Raw genomic sequence first — 23,353 nt, forward strand, 5'->3', positions numbered from 1 at the left:
CAAGGAAGCGAGCCCAATTTCTCCTACAGAAGTCCCCCGCTGCGGGTCTCACCTGCGGATCTGCTTGAGGACATAGTCTCTGCTGATGTATTTGATGTTCTCCTCGATTACTGAGCGAACGCCGTCTTCCTCGGTCAGCTGTTTCTCCAGCCACTCCACCAGATCCTTGTTATTGTCCCACACATAGGCCTGCAAACAGACGACTCTTGGTCAAACACCTGGGGCCAGGCCAGGCCGGACACCCTGATTGTTCACGATCTGGAAAGTTCATTCCAACAGCTTGCTCACTGTAAAATAGTTGGTCATGGTTCTCCACTCTAGCTGGCATTGTAGTGGAAAGAGGCCCCAGGATAGGAGCAGTCCTCATTCTCTTTCCTTCTTTTGGTTCTAGATGCCTCTTGGGCCCCTGGAGGCATCCGTACTCACAGTCTGACTCAGGTTCTATCATTCCAGGGCTCTACCTATCCCTCAAAGGCTGAGAGAATGTAATCAGCTTATGGATTTGAGAGAAACAGTTAAAAGCCCAAATTGTTTAGTGAAGTGCTGATTGAGGGGTGCCTGCATGTGACTCTTGATCTTGTGGTTGTGAGTTCAAGACCCATGTGGGTATAGAGTTTAAAATCAACATGTGTTTAAAGGAAAAATTAAGGCGTGCCCAGGTGGCTCAGTTGGTTGAGCATCAACTCTTGATTCCTTTTTTTTTTTTTTCCTTAAGATTTTATTTATTTATTTGACAGAGACATGGTGAGAGAGAGAGCACAAGTAGGGGGAGTGGGAAAGGGAGAAGCAGGCTTCCTGTTGAGCTGGGAGCCCGCTGTGGGGCTCGATCCCAGGACCTGAGCTGAAGGCAGAGGCTTAACCTACTGAACCACCTGGGTACCCCTCCACACTTGATTTCTGCTCAAGTCATGATCTCAGGGTCATGAGATCGAGCCTGGCACCCAGCTCCATGCATGGCGCAGAGCCTGCTTGAGGGTCTCTCTCTCCCTCCTGCACTACCCCCCACTTGTATATGCACTCTCAATAAATAAAAACTAAAAAAAAAAAAAAGAAATGTGTCTTTTCTGAGGAGCTCTTAAAATATGTCTCTAGGCCCTGCCAGGCTGGCAGAGGAGTTGTCTGGTTGGGGAAGTGTCAACAAGGCACAGAGGGGGAGGTCTTGCCGCTAGGGGAGAGCTAAGAGGTCAGAAACCGACCCCCCATTTTACTTTCTATGAGAATATTCCAAAGGGGCAAGGCGTCTGTAACCCTGAAAATCTCAACAAACCACCTTGTGCCTCCTTTTTTTCAAGATCATTTAGCTGAGTATTTCCTAGGTAGTTGACTACATAATAATTCAGGAGTGTGTTAGAAACCTAACAGCCTTCTCCTTGCTCTCTTCTCCTCTCATTTTCTTTACAAATCATTTAGGAATCGTTTTGTTAATGGTTTCCGGAAAACCAAGTACCACCATTAGGGCTCATTCATATTTATGTCATTTTGTTTGGGTAATTAAACACAAAGCTCGTCATTTAAAGGTGCGCTATCCTTCTCTGTTATCACTAACGAAGTCAAAGTCAGAATGACAATGAGTTGGGCGCTGTAATTTAATAGGTGGGTGCATTAGGGACTCTCAGAGGCTTTGAGGCTTGAGCTGTGGCTCAGGAAACCTGTACACAAGCAAGGCGCCTGAGCCATGGCTGCCGCTTCAGGATCCGTGCGTGGGGGTGGGTGGGGTGTGAGGGTGGGGTAGGGGGGTGGACACTGTCTTTTTCACACCCGTCAAGGGCAGTGGGGTGCGGTTTTCTGACTTTCTGTTTCATGCCTTCAAAAAGAATGCTTTCTCGCAGATTCTCACTTGCTCATCTCTGACTTAGCTGGTGAGTTAGCTGTGACTCCTCGCTTACTACATCATGTGATTGACTTCCATAGTTCGAGAAATTTTTACGCAGTCCTTCACAGTTGAAGGATTAAGGAGCCCAGGATTAAGGGTCAGCAGCGCGCCCTTCCTAGTTCTGGTATGCAGTTCTCTTTCTGGCCCCCAACATGGCTGCTCTGTTTGGCGTAGTGGCTACGGAGATGGGCTCTTCTCATCAGGGTTGGGATGGCCAAGCGGGTGTCAGCCCCAGCCCCGGTCAGGACTGTGCCACCGTCCCCATGGCAAAGGGCAGGGAAGCGTCTGGTTATGGAGGAAAGGAGGTGCTACGTCAATCTCTATGGACAAAGTCGGGGGGTGGTGATGTTTTCCCCATAATGCGGTGGTCTTCTCTCTGGCACCCCAGCACTTGTGCACCCCACTATGGATTGGACACACTGGTCCTCTGACCCGCTGCCACCGAACTCGGACCCTTCCAACTTTGTCGTCGGTGATTTAGACTTCTTCACAGGTTGAGGATTTATGCACATGCCCTCACTTATGCAGATTTTGGGCGTTGGAAAAAATAGTGAATGCTTCTTGGGTTTCAGAATGGGAAAAAAAAACAAAAAAACAAAACTAGATTTACCCAAGAATCCCAAAGCCTTTGGTTTAGGAGAATATTTAATACTCTTATTAATCATTTTTAATCCGTTTGCTTTTAATTAAGAAACAGCATGATGCTTTCCTATCAACATATGCCAGGGAGCAGATTAATTGTGGCTTAAGATAACTCTCCTTGATTGGTGTAATGTATTAGCTAACGAGATGCCTGCTTCTAACGGCCCTCAGACACTATGCTGGAAAGCCAGCTACCCTCTAGAGAGAACTCTTCTGCCTTCCCCTCCCACAGCCACAGAATATGCTAGGTGTTTAAATGAAACATTTAAAAAGTTCCTAGACAGGATTAAGGCAACACATTCCAAGTTTTGGAATTGTTGCTCTAAAATCTCCTCTTTGAAGACATGGCTCCACGCATGAAAGATCTGCTGTTTGCTCAAAATAGGACAACTGGATGACAGCCACTGAGCCAAAGCTCAGTAAAGTTTCCCTCCCGGCGTAGTACACCAAGGCGAAGTGGTCACAACTCCTAGTTGACAGCACCTGGAGCGAAAACAAACAAATGGAAGCATCCACGGTGCCAGGGGGTTTTCCTAACGGGCTAGGAGGGTTTCAGGTACGCCGAGGCCTAACCACATGCACCGGGAACAGCAAGGCTCCCAACCAAGGAGTTAGGGAGGCTATGGGTCCTTGTCTGCCCTCCTAGAACAGAGATGTAAGACTCATCATTCCAGCCATCTGGAAGGACAGGCCAACCCTATTCCCCGAAAGAAAGCCATTATCATTTTCCTCCTTAAAATTATAAAATCATGGCTTCCAGTGTGGATTTTAAAAGCCAGTGTGAAATGCTGGGCTGCTAATCTCATGACAGGCCTGGGCTCATAAGTCACCTGCCTCACACTCCTCCCAATCAGAACATTCTAATACCAATAAAGTATTGATAGTTAAACATCACAATGTTGGCCTTACAATACATGTTCAGCGGATGCTTTATCTTTCTCTGCATCAGTGGATAAGTATCTCAGGCACTACGCCATTTCACTAATTGTATGTAGTAATTAGTCTATCGCACAAAATCTAAATGACCTGTTTAGAAAGTTTCCTTTCAAAGTATTGGATAGCTGTTAAGTCCTCCTTATTCAGTGTACAGGAGGGCCAGAGAGTGACCAGGGCACAGTCTGATGGATGTGAGTCCCGATTACCATGCCCTGTAAATAACTCATCTTGTGGGCTAGCTGGAGACCCCTCCAGCAATGTCATTCTTTTTTTCTGAGGCTTTGGAGTAAAACAGCAAACAGCCATGTGGGATGGGGCGGCCTGTGGACCCCGTCTCCTCAGCTGGCTCCAGGCGCAGCCCTACCCGGGGCCAAAAAGTGTTTTCCAGGTTCTACCTTCCCTCCTCCTTCCCAGGCCTGAAATTAGAAGTCTGGTGTACAAGACTTGTCCAGGGGTAGCTTGAGGCTGGGTTTTGGGGACTAGGGAAATCCAACAACAACCCTATCAATGGTGCTTTTACCTCTGTCATCCTTATAAGGCCTCCACTGACTGACCATCTCGTTTGGAAATCCAGAGTAAGAGTGAAGGGGTTGTGAAGGGTCTGGATCGTAAGAACATGCTGGCACCCCAGACTGTGGGCAAGTCAGAGCAAGTCGCATCAGAGGACACGTACTGAGAATGGACCGTGCCCACAGCTCCCGCCACAATCAGGAAGTCACACATCTGTAGCTCTTAGCTCAGCACACATCAGAGGGTAAACTGAGCTGAGAGGAGCAAATGGGCATCATTTGAGTGTTTACTGAGTGCTAGGCATCGGCTTCCATGCCTTCTTTATCATGTCATTTAAAACTCACTGGATCCCGTGAAAGAAACATTATCTCTATTTTACAGAGGAAGAGACGAGGCTTAAATAAGTATCATGTCCAAGCCGGCCAGGCTGGGATGTGCCATGTTCGTGGCATTCTGAATACCATGTTCTGCTCTAGGCCCCACGCCACGCAGAGTCTCATCTCAGTTGTTACTACTGAGGCTTGGTGGTGGGGGGGATCAGTCTTTGAAATACCACATACTCAGACTGTGGGTCTGAGAATCAAGACCCAGAACCTACACACACAACAGATGTACACCGTGTTCCTATGACCCGACTTAAACCCAAGTTCTTGGTACCATTTCCGGCGAGCTGCAGTGATGCTCTGCTTCCGTCTGCAGTGAAGCCCTGAACCATAAACCTTACGATTTCCTACAACAGGACTGTCCCAGTGGGTTCCAACAGAGTCCTGTGACTCCTGGGAACAGATTCCTCTACGGGAAACAAAAGACTTGCCTTGCTAAGTTATAGAGCATCACGGTGTCTTCAAATTTCCTGTCCCTCAATCTCTTTCTTCAGGATTAAGATTTAAAAGAGAGAAACAAAAACACAAATTCTCTGGGACATAACACACAGCATGGCTCATAGACTCCTATCACCAAACACCTTTCCCTGCTAGTAACCGTGGTGAGGATCAGAGGGTCACTTCCTGGTGTAAAGCCAAGGTCCAGACTCTGCCGGTGTTTGCACTTGAGACCCCGTGCACAGTATCTATCACTGTTTGAAGAACCAAGGCATGTGTGTATGTGTGTGACATTTTTAAGGTTTGCAGCCAGTCCCCCGTACAAAGCTGCCTCTGTGCCTGCCCTACAGAGGCCACACCGACGGCTTGTGAACTGTGCAACACTTTCTTCTCTCAAGGGCGCTACAGATCTTATCAGCGTCCCCGCGCTCCACTCATCCTGCTGAGCCTACAGAATATGGAAGGAGGTTTCAAAGCCACATCCTAGCATCACTGCCCTTCCTCCCTCCTCGGCTGCCCTCCTGGACTAAAGAGCTCAAGAGAATGTGGTTTTCTGTGGATGGGAGGGAGGGGATAGCCTTAGTGCCTGGGTAGGGTTGGCTCCCAGGGCTTCAGGCAGCCTCCGCCTGCCCTCGGGGACTGGGGCTATCTCTGGCACTGACTCCCAGCTAGAGTCGGTACGTACGTAGCCCACTGTTCTCCATCTCTTAGAGATGGCAAGGACCTGCTTCTCTGGACGCACCGTCCCCTGGCTCTGGGATGCTAAGGAACCACTGAAGGGCCGAGCCACTCACTTCATGTTCGGAGAGAAGCTATTCCTTCTCCTCATCCTTGTGCTTACTGAGGCCGTGCACGTCCATTACTGACTAATGTGGTAGGAAGGCGGTGCGGGCCTCTCCTGGCCACACACACACACACACACACACACACACACACACACTCCATTTACCTAGCCGGCCACTCTTAACTGTAGAACAACCTCTTATTTTACACTTGCGTGACTTTCAATGCCAACTTCCACTAGAAGCTGCCAGTAGCCACTGACAAAATTGTCTCACTCAATTATGATGCCACAGACTGACCTTAACCTGAACCAGGTGTCACATAAGGCTGCGCTCGCCCGCTGCACATCTGAAATATTTATCTAAAGAAGCTTTTCAGTCGTAAAGAAGTGGGGAGGCTTAACACAGAGGTGAATCTTAGAAGCACCCAGATTCACTGGCTTTAACAATGACGGCAGATCTTGGGAGTTCCTTCTTGAGAACAGTCAGCAGAGGCGTCAAGCAACGCTTTGCAGGAAGAGGCTGAAGGGCCGGCCCTCCCTCAGCGCGCTAACCCAGGAGGCACCCAATGTTCTGACCAGAACAGCCACCAGGAAAAGACAGTTTCGGCACATAGAACCAATATTCTGATAAAATAAATATATGACATGTATGATTTACTTTTAACCCATATAATAACTACCAATAAAGGTCCATTTCTTTTTCTTAGTGTAAGTAAACAGAAAAATAAAAGTTCCAACTCCTTCCTCCCATCCTCTCATGGACTGTGTTGTGTAGCCTATAATTCCAGGGGCAAATGCTGGTATCTGGTCAACCTGGGCTCAGACCCATCCCATCTTGGGGCCAGAGCACCAGGGACAAGCTCACTCACTGTGTGGGGAGGAAACAGGGCTCAAGCCTATAGGCTTCCCTTCCACTTTTGCCTTTAGAGGCCTAGGGGTCCTCACGTTGGGGTTAAGGAGCAGAGCACAAAGGCATCTACCTACCTTCACAGTTCCCTCCACCTCCACAAACCAACGCCGTAACATGGCCTGGATCTGACCATCGGTCAGCTCTGGGTTGGCATTGTGGATTTTCTTTTTGACCAGGTCCTCCAGCAGGAGACGCCTCAGTCGCCAGTAGAAGAAGGTCCGGGATGTTTTCCAGTCCAGGATATCCTATGTTCAGATAAGAATAAGCTTAGTCACCTCAGCCCTAATCCCTGCTCAGTGCCTACTCCAGAGGGAGCTCCACAGGCACAAAAACCTATTCTTTAGCAAGCCCTCAGAGGCTTGACACTGGCCAGGACTGTAGCACCTGCCACTGTCTCCCCAGCTCAGAGCTACAGTTCCCTACCCAGAGCACAGCACATGGCCAAGGGCCTCACTAATGTGAGCTCCACCTGTGCCTGAGATGTTCTGGGAGGACCTGTGACTCTCCAGATGATGAGACAGTGAGGGACTGGTCTGGAGCAGAATGGCTCCAACAACTTGCACACAGATCCAATGTGACTTGACTGCTGCTGGAACCCAGGCACCGGGTCCGCAGCCTGATAACCACCGGAGCAGTTGTTCGTAGAAGAGGGTCATGAGACGCAGTCTCCCACCAGTGAAATGGAACTTGCCTTCTGAGGAGTGTAGAGTCATGTAAATCAGAAATTGTTTTGGGATAACAGATAACACAAAAAAGGGAAAAGTCTCTCCAAGAAAACCTGAAAATGGTTTGATTTGCACCAGCTGTTTTAACCCACCCCTAACAGCTTTCTACTTGCGAGCCAGTGTGTAGGAGACACATGCCCGCCGCTCGCAGGGCTCTGACATGTCAGGAGAAGTGGCAGCCACCGTACTTACGTTAATAACACCCTTCTCCTGCATCCGGCCCGGTGTGTCGTGCAAGTCAGCAAACTGCACGGCTACCTGATGGTAAATGGGAATTAGGAATTCCTCCCGCTCCTTCAGCTTGTTTTCCAGCTCCTTCCGCTCTGCTGGGCTGAGCTCTGGGGTGCCTGCAATTAAGCAAACCTGCCCGTCACACTCTGTGCTGACCCGGAGTCTCTCTTCCGCGGTCACAGGAAGCTCGGAAGCACCCCTCCTCCCTCTGTGGCCTGGCTCTCCGTGCTCTTCACCACCGCTTTACTGAGTAACAGAACTCTGTGAGATGCCAGACTGGTCCTTATCTTGCCATGGGGAACCCACATGTCCTCCTTTTGCTGTGGAGGTCACAACTATAAAAGCAGGCACAGGAGTCCCTTCTCTCCAGGTCCTTCTCTGAGCGGGCACCAGCAACTGCATGGGGGCCCATGTCTCCTGCATCGTCTTACAGCCTGATGGCCAGGCCCCTCCTTCCCACACATGATTCCATGCCTGGGCCTGACTGACCAGCATTTGCGCAGCCGGACCATTCTGCACGTGGGACAGGGGAGGGGAGCAGTCCCTACACCTTGAGGTCCAGACCAGCAGCGCCTTCTCCCATGTCCACTCACCCAAGGACTCCTAAAGTGGCAGCTGCTGTAACTGCACAATCTCTAATCTCAGGCTGGAAAACTCTTTAACTGACATCAGTAGCATATAGTCTAATGAGAGCCAGACCTGTGTGTCTCCTGCCAGCTCAGCAGATTAGATTAGCCAGCTTCCTAGTCAACACCTGGGCTCCTACTTCCAGAGCCAACCCCTGACCAGACTGATAAAGACATTCTAGTTCTTAGGCTAAAAGTGAAGGAAGAGGGGAGAAGAGAAAGCTAGTTCGCAAATCCCATCTGGACCACTGAGCTTCTAAGCACACAGCACCCTCACTCAACAGATTCCTCTAAGGAATCTGGAATTCCCTGTAGCAGGGAGGACCCCTGCCTGCCCGCCCTCCAACCCCCCCGTCTTCAATCAGTGGTCTCCCAGTAGAGGTGCTGCCATGTTAGGCTTTCTTCCTAATTGCTCTCTGAATGGGACTTGTAATCAATACCACAAATTTAGCTGCCTGCCTAGTAAAGAGGAGTAAGTCTAGCTGAAGGAGCTATAGGTGACAGCCCCTGGTGTTGGCGACAACCTGAAATGCTTTGTCACCAAAGCTGACAAATAAATACATGACCACAGGTGATGGGCTGGAGAAGAGAAAGGTCTATTTCAAGCATGTCTGTCTGGGAACAGGCCTTGCTCTTTATGCCACTATGAATCATATGACATAAACAGCCTTGGGCTGCTGAGTGAGCCGTAAGTATTCTAGATAAACACATGTTAATAGAACAGGGATGAAGCCACAGCACCCAGTTTTATGAGGTTTTTTAGATGCCCACCTCCACCTCCTTTTTTTTTTTTTTTAAACCCATCACTACTTGAAAACCACAAGGAAGAGAGCTGATGGCTATGTCTTCCTGGGCGCTCCCATAGAGGGCAATCACACTGGGGCCCTAACATGCAGCAACCTTCTCTCCATGCCATGCAGAGCAGGGTTGTGGGATAAGATGAAGGCCCATCCATTCTGGGGTGGATCTGCCTAAAGAGCCGACGGGAGGAGCGCCAACTGATGCCTTCGGAGATGAGACTATCTCAGTAGTCTCCTAGACAGGGAAGCAAACATTTTTCCTTCTCTAGTAAGAGGAACTGGGGCAGTGAAGCTGGGGCAGGAAAAACAGAAGATGAGCCTGGCTGCCATAAAAAGCAAGAAAGCACTCAAGTGACTGACTCAAGTTAAAAGGACACAGGAGCCAGTTTGAACGTATTCCCACTGGCCAAATCTGGGACAGTCTGAGCATCAAATTTATCAAAATAGGATGATGATATTAATTACCAGAATATTTATGGAATGAAATAGCCTGAGAGTCCATTCTAATATAAATAATTAAATGGGGGAAAAGGGAAGGGAAAGTTCTCCCTTCCAGCAGAATAATAATTAATAGACATAGAAGGAATGATGGAATTAGAAAATCACCATTTTGAGGTGCCTGGGTGGTTCAGTGGGTTAAGCCTCTGCCTTCAGCTCAGGTCATGATCTCAGGGTCCTGGGATCGAGCCCCACATTGGGCTCTCTGCTCAGCAGGGAGCCTGCTTCCCCCTCCCCCTCTACCTGCCTCTCTAACTGTGATCTCTTTCTGTCAAATAAAAAAGAATAAAAAGAAAAGAAAAGAAAATCACCATTTCACCACCATCACAGCAACTGATTCTGCCAAGAATTACCAATGTGTACTAAAAACTACTGGGTGAGAGTTTGATGAGGAATGGAATATTTACATCATCTCAAAGTATCTCCTCATAAATTATAAGTGAACAAAACCTTAAACAAGTAATCACAATTACCATCACCAAGAATAGGACAACCTGACATATGCCTCCTGATATGATGTCCTGACCATAAATAACACTCGGCAATATTCCTGCCAAAAATACATTATCTGGATTTAACCATGGGGAAATACAAAACAAACCTAGACTGAGGACCATGCTACAGAATAGGGGCCTGAGGTATCTGGCTGGCTGGGTTGGTAGAGCATGTGACTCGATCTCAGGGTTGTGAGTTTAAGCCCCATGTTGGGTGTGAAGATTACTCAAGAAAAATCTCACCCCCCCACCCCAAAAATGGTAGCCTGTATTCTTCAAAAAAAAAAAAGTCAAGATGATGATAGACTAAATAACTGAAAACAGGCCACAGTGTGTGGTCTAGAGTTAGATCTCATATCTGAACAACAAAAATCAAGTCTGTAAAGGATATTATTGGGACAATTGGTAATATTTTGATATGAATCATGAATCAGATAGTAGTATTGTTATCAATGTTATAGTTCCTAATGTAGATAAGTGTCTTGGGTTATATAAGAGAAAGTCTTTGTTCTTAGAAACATACACTAAATACTTTTGGATAAAGGAATACGATGTCTACAAATGACTATCAGAGGGTTTGCAGAAACTGTGTGTGTATGTGTATAGAGTGCACAGGCAAGCACATGTACATGAACACACAGAAAATGATAATGCAAATGGGACAAGATATTACCAACAGGTAAATCTGAGAAAAAGGCATCAGAAGTCCTTTGTACTATTCTAGTCACTGTTCGGTGAAACTGTATCAAATGGAAAGTTAAAAAATAAGCCAAGCTAAAAAAAAAGTTTTTCCTGGCTCCCTGATGCCAAAAATCAGAAGCCAAAGTTAATATTTGTGGGGTACAGGGCACCATTCTAAAGTGCTTCGTATCTATTAACTCGCTTAATCCTTACACAACCTCAAAGCTGGTATTCTTGCTGTCTTCATCTTACAGGTGAGCAAACTGAGCCACTGAGAATTTATGTAACTCACCAAGGTCACAAAACCAGGAAGGGGCAGAGCCAGGTCTCAGGTACAGCAGTGTGGTACCCTGAAGACTTGGGGCAGAGGACAAGGAAGTGCTTCAGTAGCAGAATCTCGTTCATTTCAGGAAAGGCTCAATGATGATGGCAGATGGCTGGCTGATACAGCCGAATTTCCATCTTAGTCCCATTCCATAACTGATACCAAGACAACGCTTCTAACAATGCCTGCTCTGTAGGATCAATTTCCTGGGCATGTCTAGTATTTTTAAGATTTTATGTATTTATTTGAAAGAAGATACAGAGCACGAGCAGGGGTAGAACAGACTCCCCACTGAGCAGGGAGCCTGATTCAGGGCTTGATCCCAGGACCCTGGGACCATGACCTGAGCTGAAGGCAGATGTCCAACTGATTGAGACACCCAAGCACCCTGTCCTAATTTTTTGGTAAACATTGATCATATTTACCACATTACATTTAAAGTGTCTGTTTATGAGATTACTTCTTCAATCAGTCACGTCTGTCAAACCATTTCTTTATACCCCAAGTCCCTAATACAGAGTGTGGCCTATAGCATTACTCACTAAATATTCCTCCTCTGACTTTCTTTACATTCCACTTGATATGAACAGTGTCATGCAGATTTGGCTGCCCTGTTTCAGAACACCCAAATGAAGTGTTGTTACATGAGGCCAGACCTGGTTCCTTGACTGCCAGGGTGAAACAGAAATGTTTACTTCACTCTGAGTAAGCAGTCATCTCTCTATCAAACAAGAAAGCAGTGACTTTAGGCTCATTCATTACAGTGATCCAAGAACTTGTCCTTCTGATGCTACTGGGGAGTGTTTAAAAGTTCATGTAGATGGTTTCTGTGACATGGGACCTGACAGGCACAGCCTTTCTCTCCATAGCCCTTGCCCCCCTCCCCGACCTTGTTTTCCACTCTTTAGTCTAAGGCGGCCCATGACTTAGAAATTATGCACACTTCTCATGAAGGGCAGAGTGCTTGGTGTCCTCTGTGAGTCACCTGAATGCATGTTTTACTCCTTAATCAAACAGTACATCTGCACTTGGGAGAGCATGCTGTTCACTCTTGGGTTGTAGCAATAGGCCAGACTCTAAGTCTGGAGCCACATTCAGGTGCGGTGCTGTTCAGGGAGGGGACCAGTTGTGCGGTGGGACTACAGTTTTGCAACACTTCTGTACTGGTTGCCAAGCAGTCACGGTCCTGAGCACTGTGAGCAATCACTTCCCACCCTGGGAACTCGGGCCACTCTTGTTCCCAACACTAAAACCTGCTGGGTCCCTGAAACCTGCTGGGCAGGCCCAAAATTTGAGGGTGGCTCCTCGTGTTCCTGTGAGATCAAATGAACACCGTAGCAGTTTTCCCAGCCAGGGATAGGGGATGGCAGGACCAAGGATACGGATGAATAGGAAGTTCCAGACCTTTAGAACATCCTCTCTCTGGGTAAACAACCAACACTATGCTTATATATGTGTATACCTGTACCATATACAATGCATACCGTTTACTGAGCACTTACTATGTACCAGGCACCACACTTACTGCTTTCAGGATCACACAGCTTGTAAGTCACCATGCACAATTCAGACCTAGGTCTGGCCAGCTGTTAACACTGCTGCCAAGCTGCAGGCCTCAGTGTCACTGAGCGCTTTCCAAGTAGCTTCATATACATCACCTCTAACCCTTTATAACAACCCAACCTTACAGACAGGGCATCTATTTTACAAATGAGAAAAACCAAGGCTCTGAAATGTAAAGTTACTTGCCCAAAGGCATCCAGCTCTTATGTAGCAAAGTCAGGATTTACACTTGGTTATCTCCAAGGCTTGTGTTCTTCCACATGAAATGGCATCAACAGCAGCTCAAGCAGGTGTCCTGGCAGTGGCCACAGATGGGCAGATCAGCTGGAGAGTTTAGTTCATTGTATGAGGAAAATAGTTAAAAGCACAGCTCAGGGGGCACCTGGGTGGCTCAGTAGGTTAAACCTCTGCCTTCAGCTCAGGTCATGATCTCAGGGTCCTGGGATCGAGCCCTGCATCAGGCTCTCTGCTCAGCAGGGAGCCTGCTTCCCCTCTCTCTCTGCCTGCTGCTCTGCCTACTTGTGACCTCTCCATCAAATAGATAAATAAAGTCTTCTTTTAAAAAAAAAAAAGCACAGGGGCGCCTGGGTGGCTCAGTGGGTTAAGCCGCTGCCTTCGGCTCAGGTCATGATCTCAGAGTCCTGGGATCGAGTCCCGCATCGGGCTCTCTGCTCGGCAGAGAGCCTGCTTCCCTCTCTCTCTCTCTGGCTGCCTCTCTGTCTACTTGTGATTTCTCTCTGTCAAATTAATAAATAAAATCTTTAAAAAAAAAAAAAAAAAAGCACAGCTCAGCACTGGGTGCAAAGGGGGAAGACTTCTGGGCTTAGGAGTACAGCATCCTGGAAACAAGGTCTTGGCTTTACCAAGTTGGAGGGAGAGACAGGGCTGGCTCCTGGACTAACAAAGGTCTTGTCTACCCAGACAAGCTATTCCAGAGCTTTAAAAGAGTAACAACAAACACCTGCAATGATGGGGCACCTGGGTGGCTCAGTGGGTTAAGCGTCTGCCTTCAGCTCAGGTCATGATCCCAGGATCCTGGGATAGAGCCCTACATCGGACTCTCTGCTCAGCGGGGAACCTGCTTCCCAGTCTCTCTCTGCCTGTCTCTCTGCCTACTTGTGATCTTCATCTTTCAAATAAATGAATAGATTTAAAAATCTTTTAAAAAACAAAAACAAACAAACAAAAAAACCACCTGCAATGCTCTGGCCCTCCTGAGACTAGGAAGATCACAGAACATTCCCCCAAAGTTTGCCTTGTTTGATTCCTTCCTTAATGCCTCTGATCGCAGTTCAAGACCTGCCTTTAAAAAAAGCATCAAAGCAAGGAACAGAAGTAGAGGATGTGTGTATTTTAAAAAGCACATGAGAAAGTTAAGGATATGTGTGCTTTAAGTTGGGGGAGAAAAGGTTTGCTAAATTTTATTTTCTAAAAATAAAAGGCTGCTCTTAAGCTAGTTAGATCCTTGTATAGCACACTGAAGGCCCCTCTCTCCTTGTACAGCAAAGCAGCCAGCCCTGGTAATGATTTAGGGGAGATTAACAAATATGTCAATGTCTATTTTCTGCTTAATTTAAAAGCGGCGTCTATAAAGATTTTTGACTTCTGAACCCTGTTCTCCTGAAAGAAAGAAGGTAAGAATGAGGAGGGGGATAAAGAGTGATTATCCTATCATCGATCGTTTGTCAGGAGCATTTCTTATTCACTGGACTATTGTAAAAAGCTAAGCTCTCGATCAATCCTGTAAGCTCCCTGTACAATTAAATATCTTGGAATGGTTTTCTTTCTTTTCTGGCCAGATTGCAGGGCCTCAGGGTTTTTAGGAAAGCAAGTCGTTGTGTGCATGTGCGAGTGTGTTTAAGAATATGCTACAGGGAGGAAAGTCATTCTTTTTCTAGAATCCTACTTTAGGAAAAGGCTGAAATGGGAGAAGAAAGGTAGGTTACTCCCATCTCTTCCCTCCCAAAATAAAAAGTCCCCATGAATTCCTAAAAATCCAACCTTAGAGTTAAAAACACTTTAAAGAGCTGAATCCAGAAGGGCAGTACTAGTCTGATCAAATGAGAGCTGTTACTGTGCTAGAAATGTTGAAGTACCTCTTCTCTCCTTTAATCCTTATAGATGAGAAAACCGAGGCACTAAAACGGGGCAGTAACGTGCCCAAGGCTTTGAAGCTAGGACACCGTGGAGCGGGGATCTGGGCTTAGAGACTCTGGCTTCTGAGCCCATCAGTTTTTATTTTTAAAATTTCCCCCAGAGTGGGGTGCACGGTTCCTGGAAGTATGGCAACAGCAGGTCGACAAGTGCAGTGGATGGGAGTGAGCTCCTCTTCGGTCTCCTACTTCCAAAAATCCATTTAATACATTGTCCTCGGATAGAGGGCGTATCAGATATTAAACTGATGAGAAAAGATACTATACTTGATCTTAGCCAAAAGGCCAAGAAGCAATGTAGAGCCAATGCCCTTTAAATGAAACAAGTTAAATTGACCCACAAGTGTCCACAGGGCACTGGCCTGTCAGGTGTTCCCAGGGCCAGGATATAATGAAAAGCCACATTTCTCCTCCATGGGGTCAAAGCTGGAGAGAAGCTTCCGAGGAGGGAGCTGATTTCTGTAGCAGGAGGTGTTTTTTTTAACCTAGCCATGACTCTGAAGGAGGGCAGGAGGGGAGCCTCACCCTATGGACAGGCACATCACATCCCATGGTGGAGGATTTGGGGTGAGGGGTGAGACCTTCAAAGCTTAGAATAAAAATCAGGCTGGTAGGCTGAAAATTCTCTACTCAGCCAAAGGCACTAGGTGACCTTGCAGAAATCTCTTTTCTGTGCTCAGTTTCTCATTTATGTAACAACAATCCTAAGCTGGTGAAGAGGGAAACTGTTTTATAAAAGAATATGATATTAAAGTGCTTTTTATTTTTTAGTTATACTAAGAAGCCTATGTAAATTTAAACCCAATTTCAACTTTTATGGGCCCTTCTTCCTTCTCTTAAGAAAGCAATTTGCTTTGATTGGTTAAATACTTATGAAGCTAAAGAAAAGGATGAGACCACCCTCCTCACTCAGCTCCAGAATATCTCAGATAAAAGAACACACACCCGTACCTCAATTTTGAGACTGAAAAATCAGCATAAAAAAGACTGGAATCTTATTAAGAAGTACAAACACAAGTAGCTGTTTAAAAGATCTGTGTAATCACATTTTCAACGTTAAAAGAAATTCCTCTGTAAAGATGGTAAGATAGGGAGAAAAAAAAAAAAAACCTTGCAAAACGATTTCTGTATCCATCACAGGTGTGCCTTTCTTTACACAAAAGCATTCTGGAAAAACTGTGTAAATCAGATCCTGTTTTAAATGCCTTAAGGGAGCTATTTAGAAGGAACCCTGCAGTGAATCCTTTGGTAAAGCAAATAATCCTTTTGTAATGGGAATAATTTCTCCCAATGTATCTAGTTTTTTTTTTAAATCCCATTTTCATATATCTGCTTTTCTTCAAAGGGACCACACCTATCTAAATATACAGCTGCATTTGCATATTGATTTTAATAGCAACCCTCTCTGGGATGTTTAACCGTAGGTTCCTTGCAATGGTGTTAGTGCTCTGCTGTTCGTATTTTTAAAAATCATTACAGTAAACCCAAAGATTTCCAAATAGGAATCAAAGAATCTGTTATTCCCCCCTTCAGCCCTGTGCCCCCATGCAGACAGTCCACATAAGAGTCAGGAAGCCGCACAGAATTCTCTGAATTCTCGAGGCAGTTAAGTCTCAAAGTCTTTACTATTTTCCTTTCCTTAGTTGCTCCTTTCCCTCCGCCAGCCCGACCCCCTGCCCCTCCAGTTCTAGCAGGTCAAGGAATGGGGCTCTGGGTCAGCTGGGGACAGGCGAGGAACAGGGTCTCTCAGACATATTCTGATGACAGCCCCGAGGCAGAAAGAAGCTTAGGTTCAGTCCAACAAAATGCCAGCCAGGTCTCTCCATCTGACAGAACTGTGAACCACTTCTTCCTGGGATGAGGCAAGCCCAGGTGCTTTGATAAATACAACCAGATGAATGGAACAGACCAAAAGAGCCCCTTCTCCTCCCCAGAAAACGCTGTCACTGCTACACCATATTGCATCAAACCAAAGAACTTCTGAATCAGTGTGATGAGGTGGGTGGTAAGCTGCTGCTCATTCAGGGAAAGAGGCACCTGTCTACCCCAGGGCCCAGGGCTTGGACGGCGATGGTGCCAAGTGAGGACACTGTGTGTTCAAGAGGTGACTGGGCAAGAGGCCACTTCCCACGCATTAGGACCAGAACTAATTTCCCTTCTGACTTTGCAGGCAAGGATGCTGCCTTCTGACTCAAACAAGCAACTCTAGCTCTTTTCAGCTTACAACATCTTGAAGATGGACACAACTGATGGAAAAGCATACATAGCTCAGGTACTTTGATCACTTCTGCCAGAAAACCAGCTTAACCCCTGAATCCCCTTAACCCAAGGAAGTGTCCTTTTCCTGTTATCTGGCTGCTTAAAAGAAAAGGCTTGGGAGGCAGGCATTCCCATAGATGTCTCCAGGCACATTTACCCTCACGGGGTAACAGCAACCCTTCTCTGGTTAAATACTTATGGGAAGCCACAATACTCACTCTGCCCCCAGGAAGCCTTGGGTAGAGGGGTATGCTGGGCAGAAGGGCCAGGCATGGAGCAAGCACAGTGCCCAGCCAGAGCTGCCCTTGCCTGTGTCAGACCGTCCCTCTCAGGGCTCCATGTGGGAACAGCTGGGCTGCTGCATGGCAGGTGCCCAGCCGGCTGGGAAGAGGCCCACGTTCGAAATGTGTGTCTGGAAGAGTGTGTGTGTGTGTGTGTGTTTCAGGAAGTAGCTCCTTTGCCTAAAGACTATTTGTGTTGAGGAAGAGGGATGGAGGGGACCTTATGTTTGCTTCATACTTGGACTAGACAGCTCTCTCTCTCAATTGATATATCATTTCCTTCTAAGCACAAGGCAAGGGTAAGGATCCAGGAGAAAATCTCAGGTCCTGGCATCAAGACCCAAGGCCAGGAAGGCCATCCTACCCCACACCCACTCCCTACTCCTTGCTCGCTGAGGAGGTAAGGATGTCAGGGAGACATGAAGAAGGCTGGGGCTCTATTTCCAGAGAAGAAATTCAATTTCCTTAAGGGATCCAGACTGGTAGGTTGTTATCTGTCCTGCACGGACTCTACCAAGCCTGTTCTAAGAATCTGGCAGTGTTGGGCGCCTGGGTGGCTCAGTGGGTTAAGCCGCTGCCTTCGGCTCAGGTCATGATCTCAGGGTCCTGGGATCGAGTCCCACATCGGGCTCTCTGCTCGGCAGGGAGCCTGCTTCCTTCTCTCTCTCTCTGCCTGCCTCTCAGTGTACTTGTAATTTCTCTCTGTCAAATAAATAAATAAAATCTTTAAAAAAAAAAAAAAAGAATCTGGCAGTGTAAGACCATGGTATTTGGCCTTTTATCACATTTCTTTATCTCTTTACCTCTATCAGGAATATGTGCTGTTTTCATGCTTTTTGATAATCATGAACTACAAACTAGTAATTCACCTTCTACCCAAACGAACTATATAAAATGAAGAAAGGTCAGTTTTTAAAAATAAGAAATCTGAAAGAGATTAACTGTTCAGAAATTAAATATTACTCATTATCCTTGGAGAATAAATCATAATTCTGTTTTTGAACACAGTCAATCTGCTGTGCATTGGTTCATCTAAGTGATCTGACAGCGTGCTCCCCAGTGTAGGGGCCAATCTGGGAAGAGATTGGGAACATAAGGTAACATCCACTCCTACAGGCTTTCTCCTAAATCAGATTTTTCTCAGTGGAATTGGCTTTAGACAACAAAAGGAAAGAATTCCTGTTTAATTTTGTTCAGACTCAGTACTCAGCTGAGGTAAAATCTGGGGAAATCCTAAAAAAGTAGAACAAAGGAAACCACAGTTCCATTCTGGGCTCTGATGTACATTAATTTGTGTCTTGGATGATTTAAGTCTTCTTTTGGCCTTAATCTCAATCTGGAAAATGAGGTCATTTTCACCCACTTTGTGAAAAAGCATCATGGCAGTCTTTGATTCTAGGCACTGATTGAGAAAGGAGCCAAAAGCCAGAGCAAACCCCAAAGGAGCTGAGTTCATAGCATGTGCTGTTCCACCCCCGCTGGCCCGTGACCCCACAAACACACCTAGTATGTGTGATCTTCCTGAAAAACCGCAATTGCCTGAGGGGCATGACCACTCCTATTTCTTTCGTATTTCTTTTCCTATACCACTTGTTCCAAAAGGAGACCTATGCCACACAGATACCAAACGTGGCTGTCCGCTTCTTCTAATGATTAATGTGGAAAAGAAACGATGCCAGTCCCCATGCTTGAAACATGTTTCATAGATTTAAAGCCAACGCACATTCATCTGATCTTCAGAGTGGCTGGGTGGGGGCGTTATCCCCACTTCTGGATGAAGCAGCCAATGTTTGGAGGACTTACAACAATTTACCTGCATGCAACCTAACCGAAACTTGTACTGATTTTTATTCTAGATCCACTCTTGTGTTCCTGACCTGCCCTGGGCCAGAGCCTGCTTCCCATTTAGCAGACTAAGGATTCTTTCTCTAGTGCCAATTTGGTCAAGGTTAAATAAATACGGTTTTCTTCAATGCAGAGAGGAAATTGATAATGAGATGATTTGTAACAAATGATTAAACGGCCATCGCTTGGGAATCTCCTCCCTCTCCCCTTCCTGTATTTCAAAAGTTAAAAGGTGCTGGGTGAAGGTGGGAGCGATATCACTTTCAAGAGAAAGAAGCTTCGGCCCCACACCCCTCACCATCCAGCGGTTCTGCAAACAGATGTCAGAGAGGATCCCTCTTCCTACCACCCAGTTACTCCGAAAGGATGATAACAGCCATTGGGGGGTTAAAAAGAGGCAGTGAACCCCCAGTTAATGAGTAGGAATTCAGCAGGCAGTGTAAGATAAATGGAGCTTTCTCTGCTTCTGCTGGAGTCAGCATGAACTGCGGCCCTGCGGCTTGTTTGTGGCAAATGGAGTGCGCGAAATATCAAAGGGCAGTGATCCAGAAGAAGACCGACTTTGACAAATTTTAAATTGGCCAGAAAGAAAACCAGCAAAAAAGGGGGGAAAAAAAAAAGAAAGAAAGAAAGAAAGAAAGAAAAAATGGGGAAAAAAAGAGAGAGAGAGAGAGAGAGAAAATTATGCAATTCACCGTGTCCTGCAATTGTGGCCCTGCTACCTTTGTACAGAATTAGTGGTAAAAACAGCAGCGAGGATTGCCTGATGCTGGGAACAATTATGAGCCATCTAAGTGAGATGCTTATCAGTGGCTGAAGCTTTTAGAGCTCTTTCTCTATACAGTCGTGAGTAACTTGCTCTGGAGCTGCAGTTACTTTAATTAAAGTGTATAGGGTTGGTCAGAAGTAATTATCCTGTTTGGAGAAGAAAGAGAAAAACACCACTTCAACAATTCTGGGTGGCAATAGATTTTAGAAACAGCTTTGCCAATTCTCATTGTATGTGTGCACTTCCCATAAAAGGATCAGGCCAAGATGGGTTAGAGTTATTGGCGGTTGTTACCTAATGGCAAACAATGGGACGCACACAGGGTTTATTAGAACCCCAGTCACTGTGCTTGGCTCAGGGCTCCAAACTGCTGGGATGCACAGTCTCCAGAGTGCAGGCAAGCACTAGGAAGTTCTTGTGTCTCTACATGGTGAGCATATAACGAGTCTGCAAATGGTACTGTATTAACTAAGTTACTATTTGAAACATAAATGAGCTAGCATCTCTCCTTTTTATGCATTCCATTCACGGAGTTTCACTACCTTCTGAAGACAATCACTGTGTTCCTTTAGAAAAACAAAACCAAAACAGACCAACAAATACAAGAACCTCAAGCAATTATCTTCACTAACACATCTTGGGGCTAGATGGGAGATCTGGGCAGAGAGAGGTGTTTTAAAGGAACTGAAACTCATCCAGTCTCTGGACTCAACTCAGGGCTCCCAGGCTTGAGTCCTGCATGCAAACTGAAGCTCTCAGAAAACAAGCAACGGCGTTGTGGCTGGAAGCATCACGTGCGCAAATGTGCCCAGGACTGGGCTACTGCCGCCACGGCCTCTGTGCGGAATCACACAGTGGGCATTCTTTACTTCTGTTTCTCTGGCTTGGGAGGGCCCCAGAACACCACCTGGCTAGGTCTTCAGCCTCTCTGTCCCATGACACTGACTCAAATCCTTCAGAAATGAGGCGGGCTTGTCCAAAGACACAGACAGAAACAGGGCACTGAAGCCTAGGATATTCTCTGCCTGATTAGCCTGCTCCCCAACAGCAATTTCTAGCTAATCATTCTTTACAAGGACATCCACAAGGCCAGAAAGATGAGCTCTGTGAATTATAAGAAAATACCAGAAGAAAACTTGGGTGACTTTTGCTTTTTTTAGGTCCCACTTTCCCTCCTACTATATACACTATTTCATCCTACCAGGGCTCTTACCATATAGAGGACAGTAAAATAAAGATTATCATGAATTTGATCAAATGCTTCAGTGCCTCCTCCTCTGGCCTATGAATGCACTCATTACAAATCAGCTGAATGGCTCATTGATTTGCCAGGAGGACAAGCAGACATACCCAATCGCTCAGCCAAGCGAATGTAGACTGGATCCACCCGACGCATGGTTTTCACCAGATCCTTTCTGCGGAATTTGATTTCTACTGTCCCCTCTGGCTCCAGAACTGATCCCCTGGATCAGAGAGAAACAAAACAGAAATAGAGGCACTTTAAAGGAAGGAGACAACAGAATGAGGCCAGTTACAATGTGCAGACCAGGAAATAGCTTCATTATGGTTTTGGCCACCCATGGCTCACAGAAGTAACCTCAGGGGGGAAGAAGGCATCAGAAAGTGTCTCAGTGGGCTGTGAAAAAGGCCAAGCAAAAGCAATTAAAATAATTCTCATGACCATACCAGTCTACTTCCATCTCCAAAGAGGAATCCATATTCCACCATCTATAGCCTTAGTTAAGGGTAACAGGAATCACATATTTTTCCAGGGGGCACAAAAAAGATGATGTGGGCACAGTGGCAGGGGAACAACCTCCACACTTAGTCTGTACAATGAGGGATCGATGCTGATTGGTCCCACACACAGCTGTCAGTTTGCTGGCAGGACTCCCACACATGAGGCCAGGCCAAGCAGGAGAGAAAACACTCGGCCTACCACTACAGAGCGGTCTCTAGTTTCTAGTGTGTGCTGATGATGTTCTACTACCAGGAACTTTACTCTAGACAAATTAAAAAACAACCACCACCACCTTTTACACTTAAAAAAAAAATTATAGCTAATACTTACTATACACATGGCATTGCACTAAGTCCTTACATATAAAGAGGACTTATCTGTGATCTGGTGTCAGATCAGGGGCTAGATTTGGATTTAAAAATAGTCTCTCAGTATGTACTGCTGGCCTAGGGATTTCACCATAAAACTACTGGGCTCTCCCAAGCAGCTATTAAGAGTAGAAGGCTAAAATCTTGGACAAAGAGAGAAACAGGTCCTCTAACAGAATGATGGGAGGCAGGAATTGGCGTGGACAATGCCAAAGAAACACAATGTGAAATTTACCTATTTTGGAACGGGTTGAAAACAGATTGTGGAAGGAAGCTGAATGTGGTCTGTTTTACTTAAGTATTTTCAAGGACCACCTCCCAACAAAAGCCTTGGACTTTCTCTTGCGGTTCTCTGGGTGCTGTGAGCACGGTGTTCTCCAAACCTCCTAGGAGGCCAGAGTGAGAAGCTCTGGGTTGAAATCCCAGAACATGGCTGCTGTGGTGCCCCTCAGTGCCCAGCAGCTTGGCCCACAGACAAGCAGCAGCAGTTCAGGGCAAGTAAGACCGCTCCAGGTTCCTCGTCAGCCAAGGGCAGAGCTGGGTTAAGAGGCTAGAACTCCACAGACTAAGAATTTAGTCCTTCCACTCCGACTCGCCTTGAGCTCCCTCTGTCACATATCTAAGAAAGAGACAGTAAACAGGCCTATGTGCACAACAAATGGGAGAGAACCCTCCAAGTCTCTCCTGGTGCCTGGAATAGAGGACGTCTTGGTAAAAGGATCTGGGCTGAGGGATCACACTGGGAAAGCCTGACTCCCACTACTTTCCTCCTCGTCCTACGAGACACTATTTGGAATATCTCTTTTTCTGACCATGCAGCCTGCTGGGAATAGACAGATTCAAATGAAGTTCTCTTGGTTCTAATGTTCTCCAGGAGGAAACCAAACGTTAGAGGATCCCTAGGGACAATGAATGGAAATCAAGAAGAAATGCTACCTGCTCTCTCGGTCAGCGTACATTTCCATGTGCCGGGGGTTGATGGTGGGGTCGATCACAACCCAGGAGCCCCCCCGGAGCTCAGCCTGGGGAGGAATGTACACCATCACTGGCTGGGAGCACTCCCGTAAGCTATCCACGATGTAAGCACCGAACTTTAGCACTTGATCGTACATATCTGTGGAGAATGAGACAAATGAGAAAGTGTGAAACAGTGCTTCCAAATATTGTTCATGTCATGGCACACACAGAAAATAACACAGGTGACAGGCCGAGGGGTTCAGCTACCCCAGGTCCTGCCCTGCCACCCTGGAGACTGACAGGATGGGCATTTCCACCTGTCCACAAGACTACAGGGGATCTTCAGAAGCACAAGAGAAGGGTACTGTCTTTCACAAGACACAGTGTGCAAGCCTGACGGATTGCCTATCCACTTGATGGCCTTTTTGAATTGCTGGATTCAGGTCTCATCACATTAATTCACACTTGCTCTACAAATGCTGAGTATTTTTCATGTCAATATGTGATCTCTCTCACTACATTAAGTTTTCTGAAGGAAGGAACTATTCAAGCTCTTCTCGA

General features: G+C 46.4%; 1 protein-coding gene and 1 non-coding gene across 10 annotated transcripts in view; both read right to left on the minus strand.

The window, feature by feature from the left end:
- Nucleotides 1–23,353, minus strand: part of ACACA (acetyl-CoA carboxylase alpha) — a 285,737-nt gene that overhangs the window by 4,307 nt on the left and 258,077 nt on the right. For all 9 annotated transcript variants that reach the window (XM_059149711.1, XM_059149709.1, XM_059149710.1 and 6 more), the window contains 5 exons: nt 22,772–22,949; nt 21,077–21,189; nt 7,394–7,548; nt 6,551–6,721; nt 53–189 (listed from right to left, as the gene is read on the minus strand). In XM_059149711.1, the coding sequence (XP_059005694.1) occupies nt 53–189; nt 6,551–6,721; nt 7,394–7,548; nt 21,077–21,189; nt 22,772–22,949 (754 nt within the window). The remainder of the gene's footprint in view (nt 1–52; nt 190–6,550; nt 6,722–7,393; nt 7,549–21,076; nt 21,190–22,771; nt 22,950–23,353) is intronic.
- Nucleotides 14,678–14,869, minus strand: LOC131817299 (U2 spliceosomal RNA). The gene has a single exon (XR_009348482.1). It is a non-coding gene; the product is annotated as a U2 spliceosomal RNA (small nuclear RNA).

This window comes from Mustela lutreola, chromosome 15 (genome assembly GCF_030435805.1).
Source record: "Mustela lutreola isolate mMusLut2 chromosome 15, mMusLut2.pri, whole genome shotgun sequence".
NCBI classification, from domain to species: Eukaryota; Metazoa; Chordata; class Mammalia; order Carnivora; family Mustelidae; genus Mustela; species Mustela lutreola.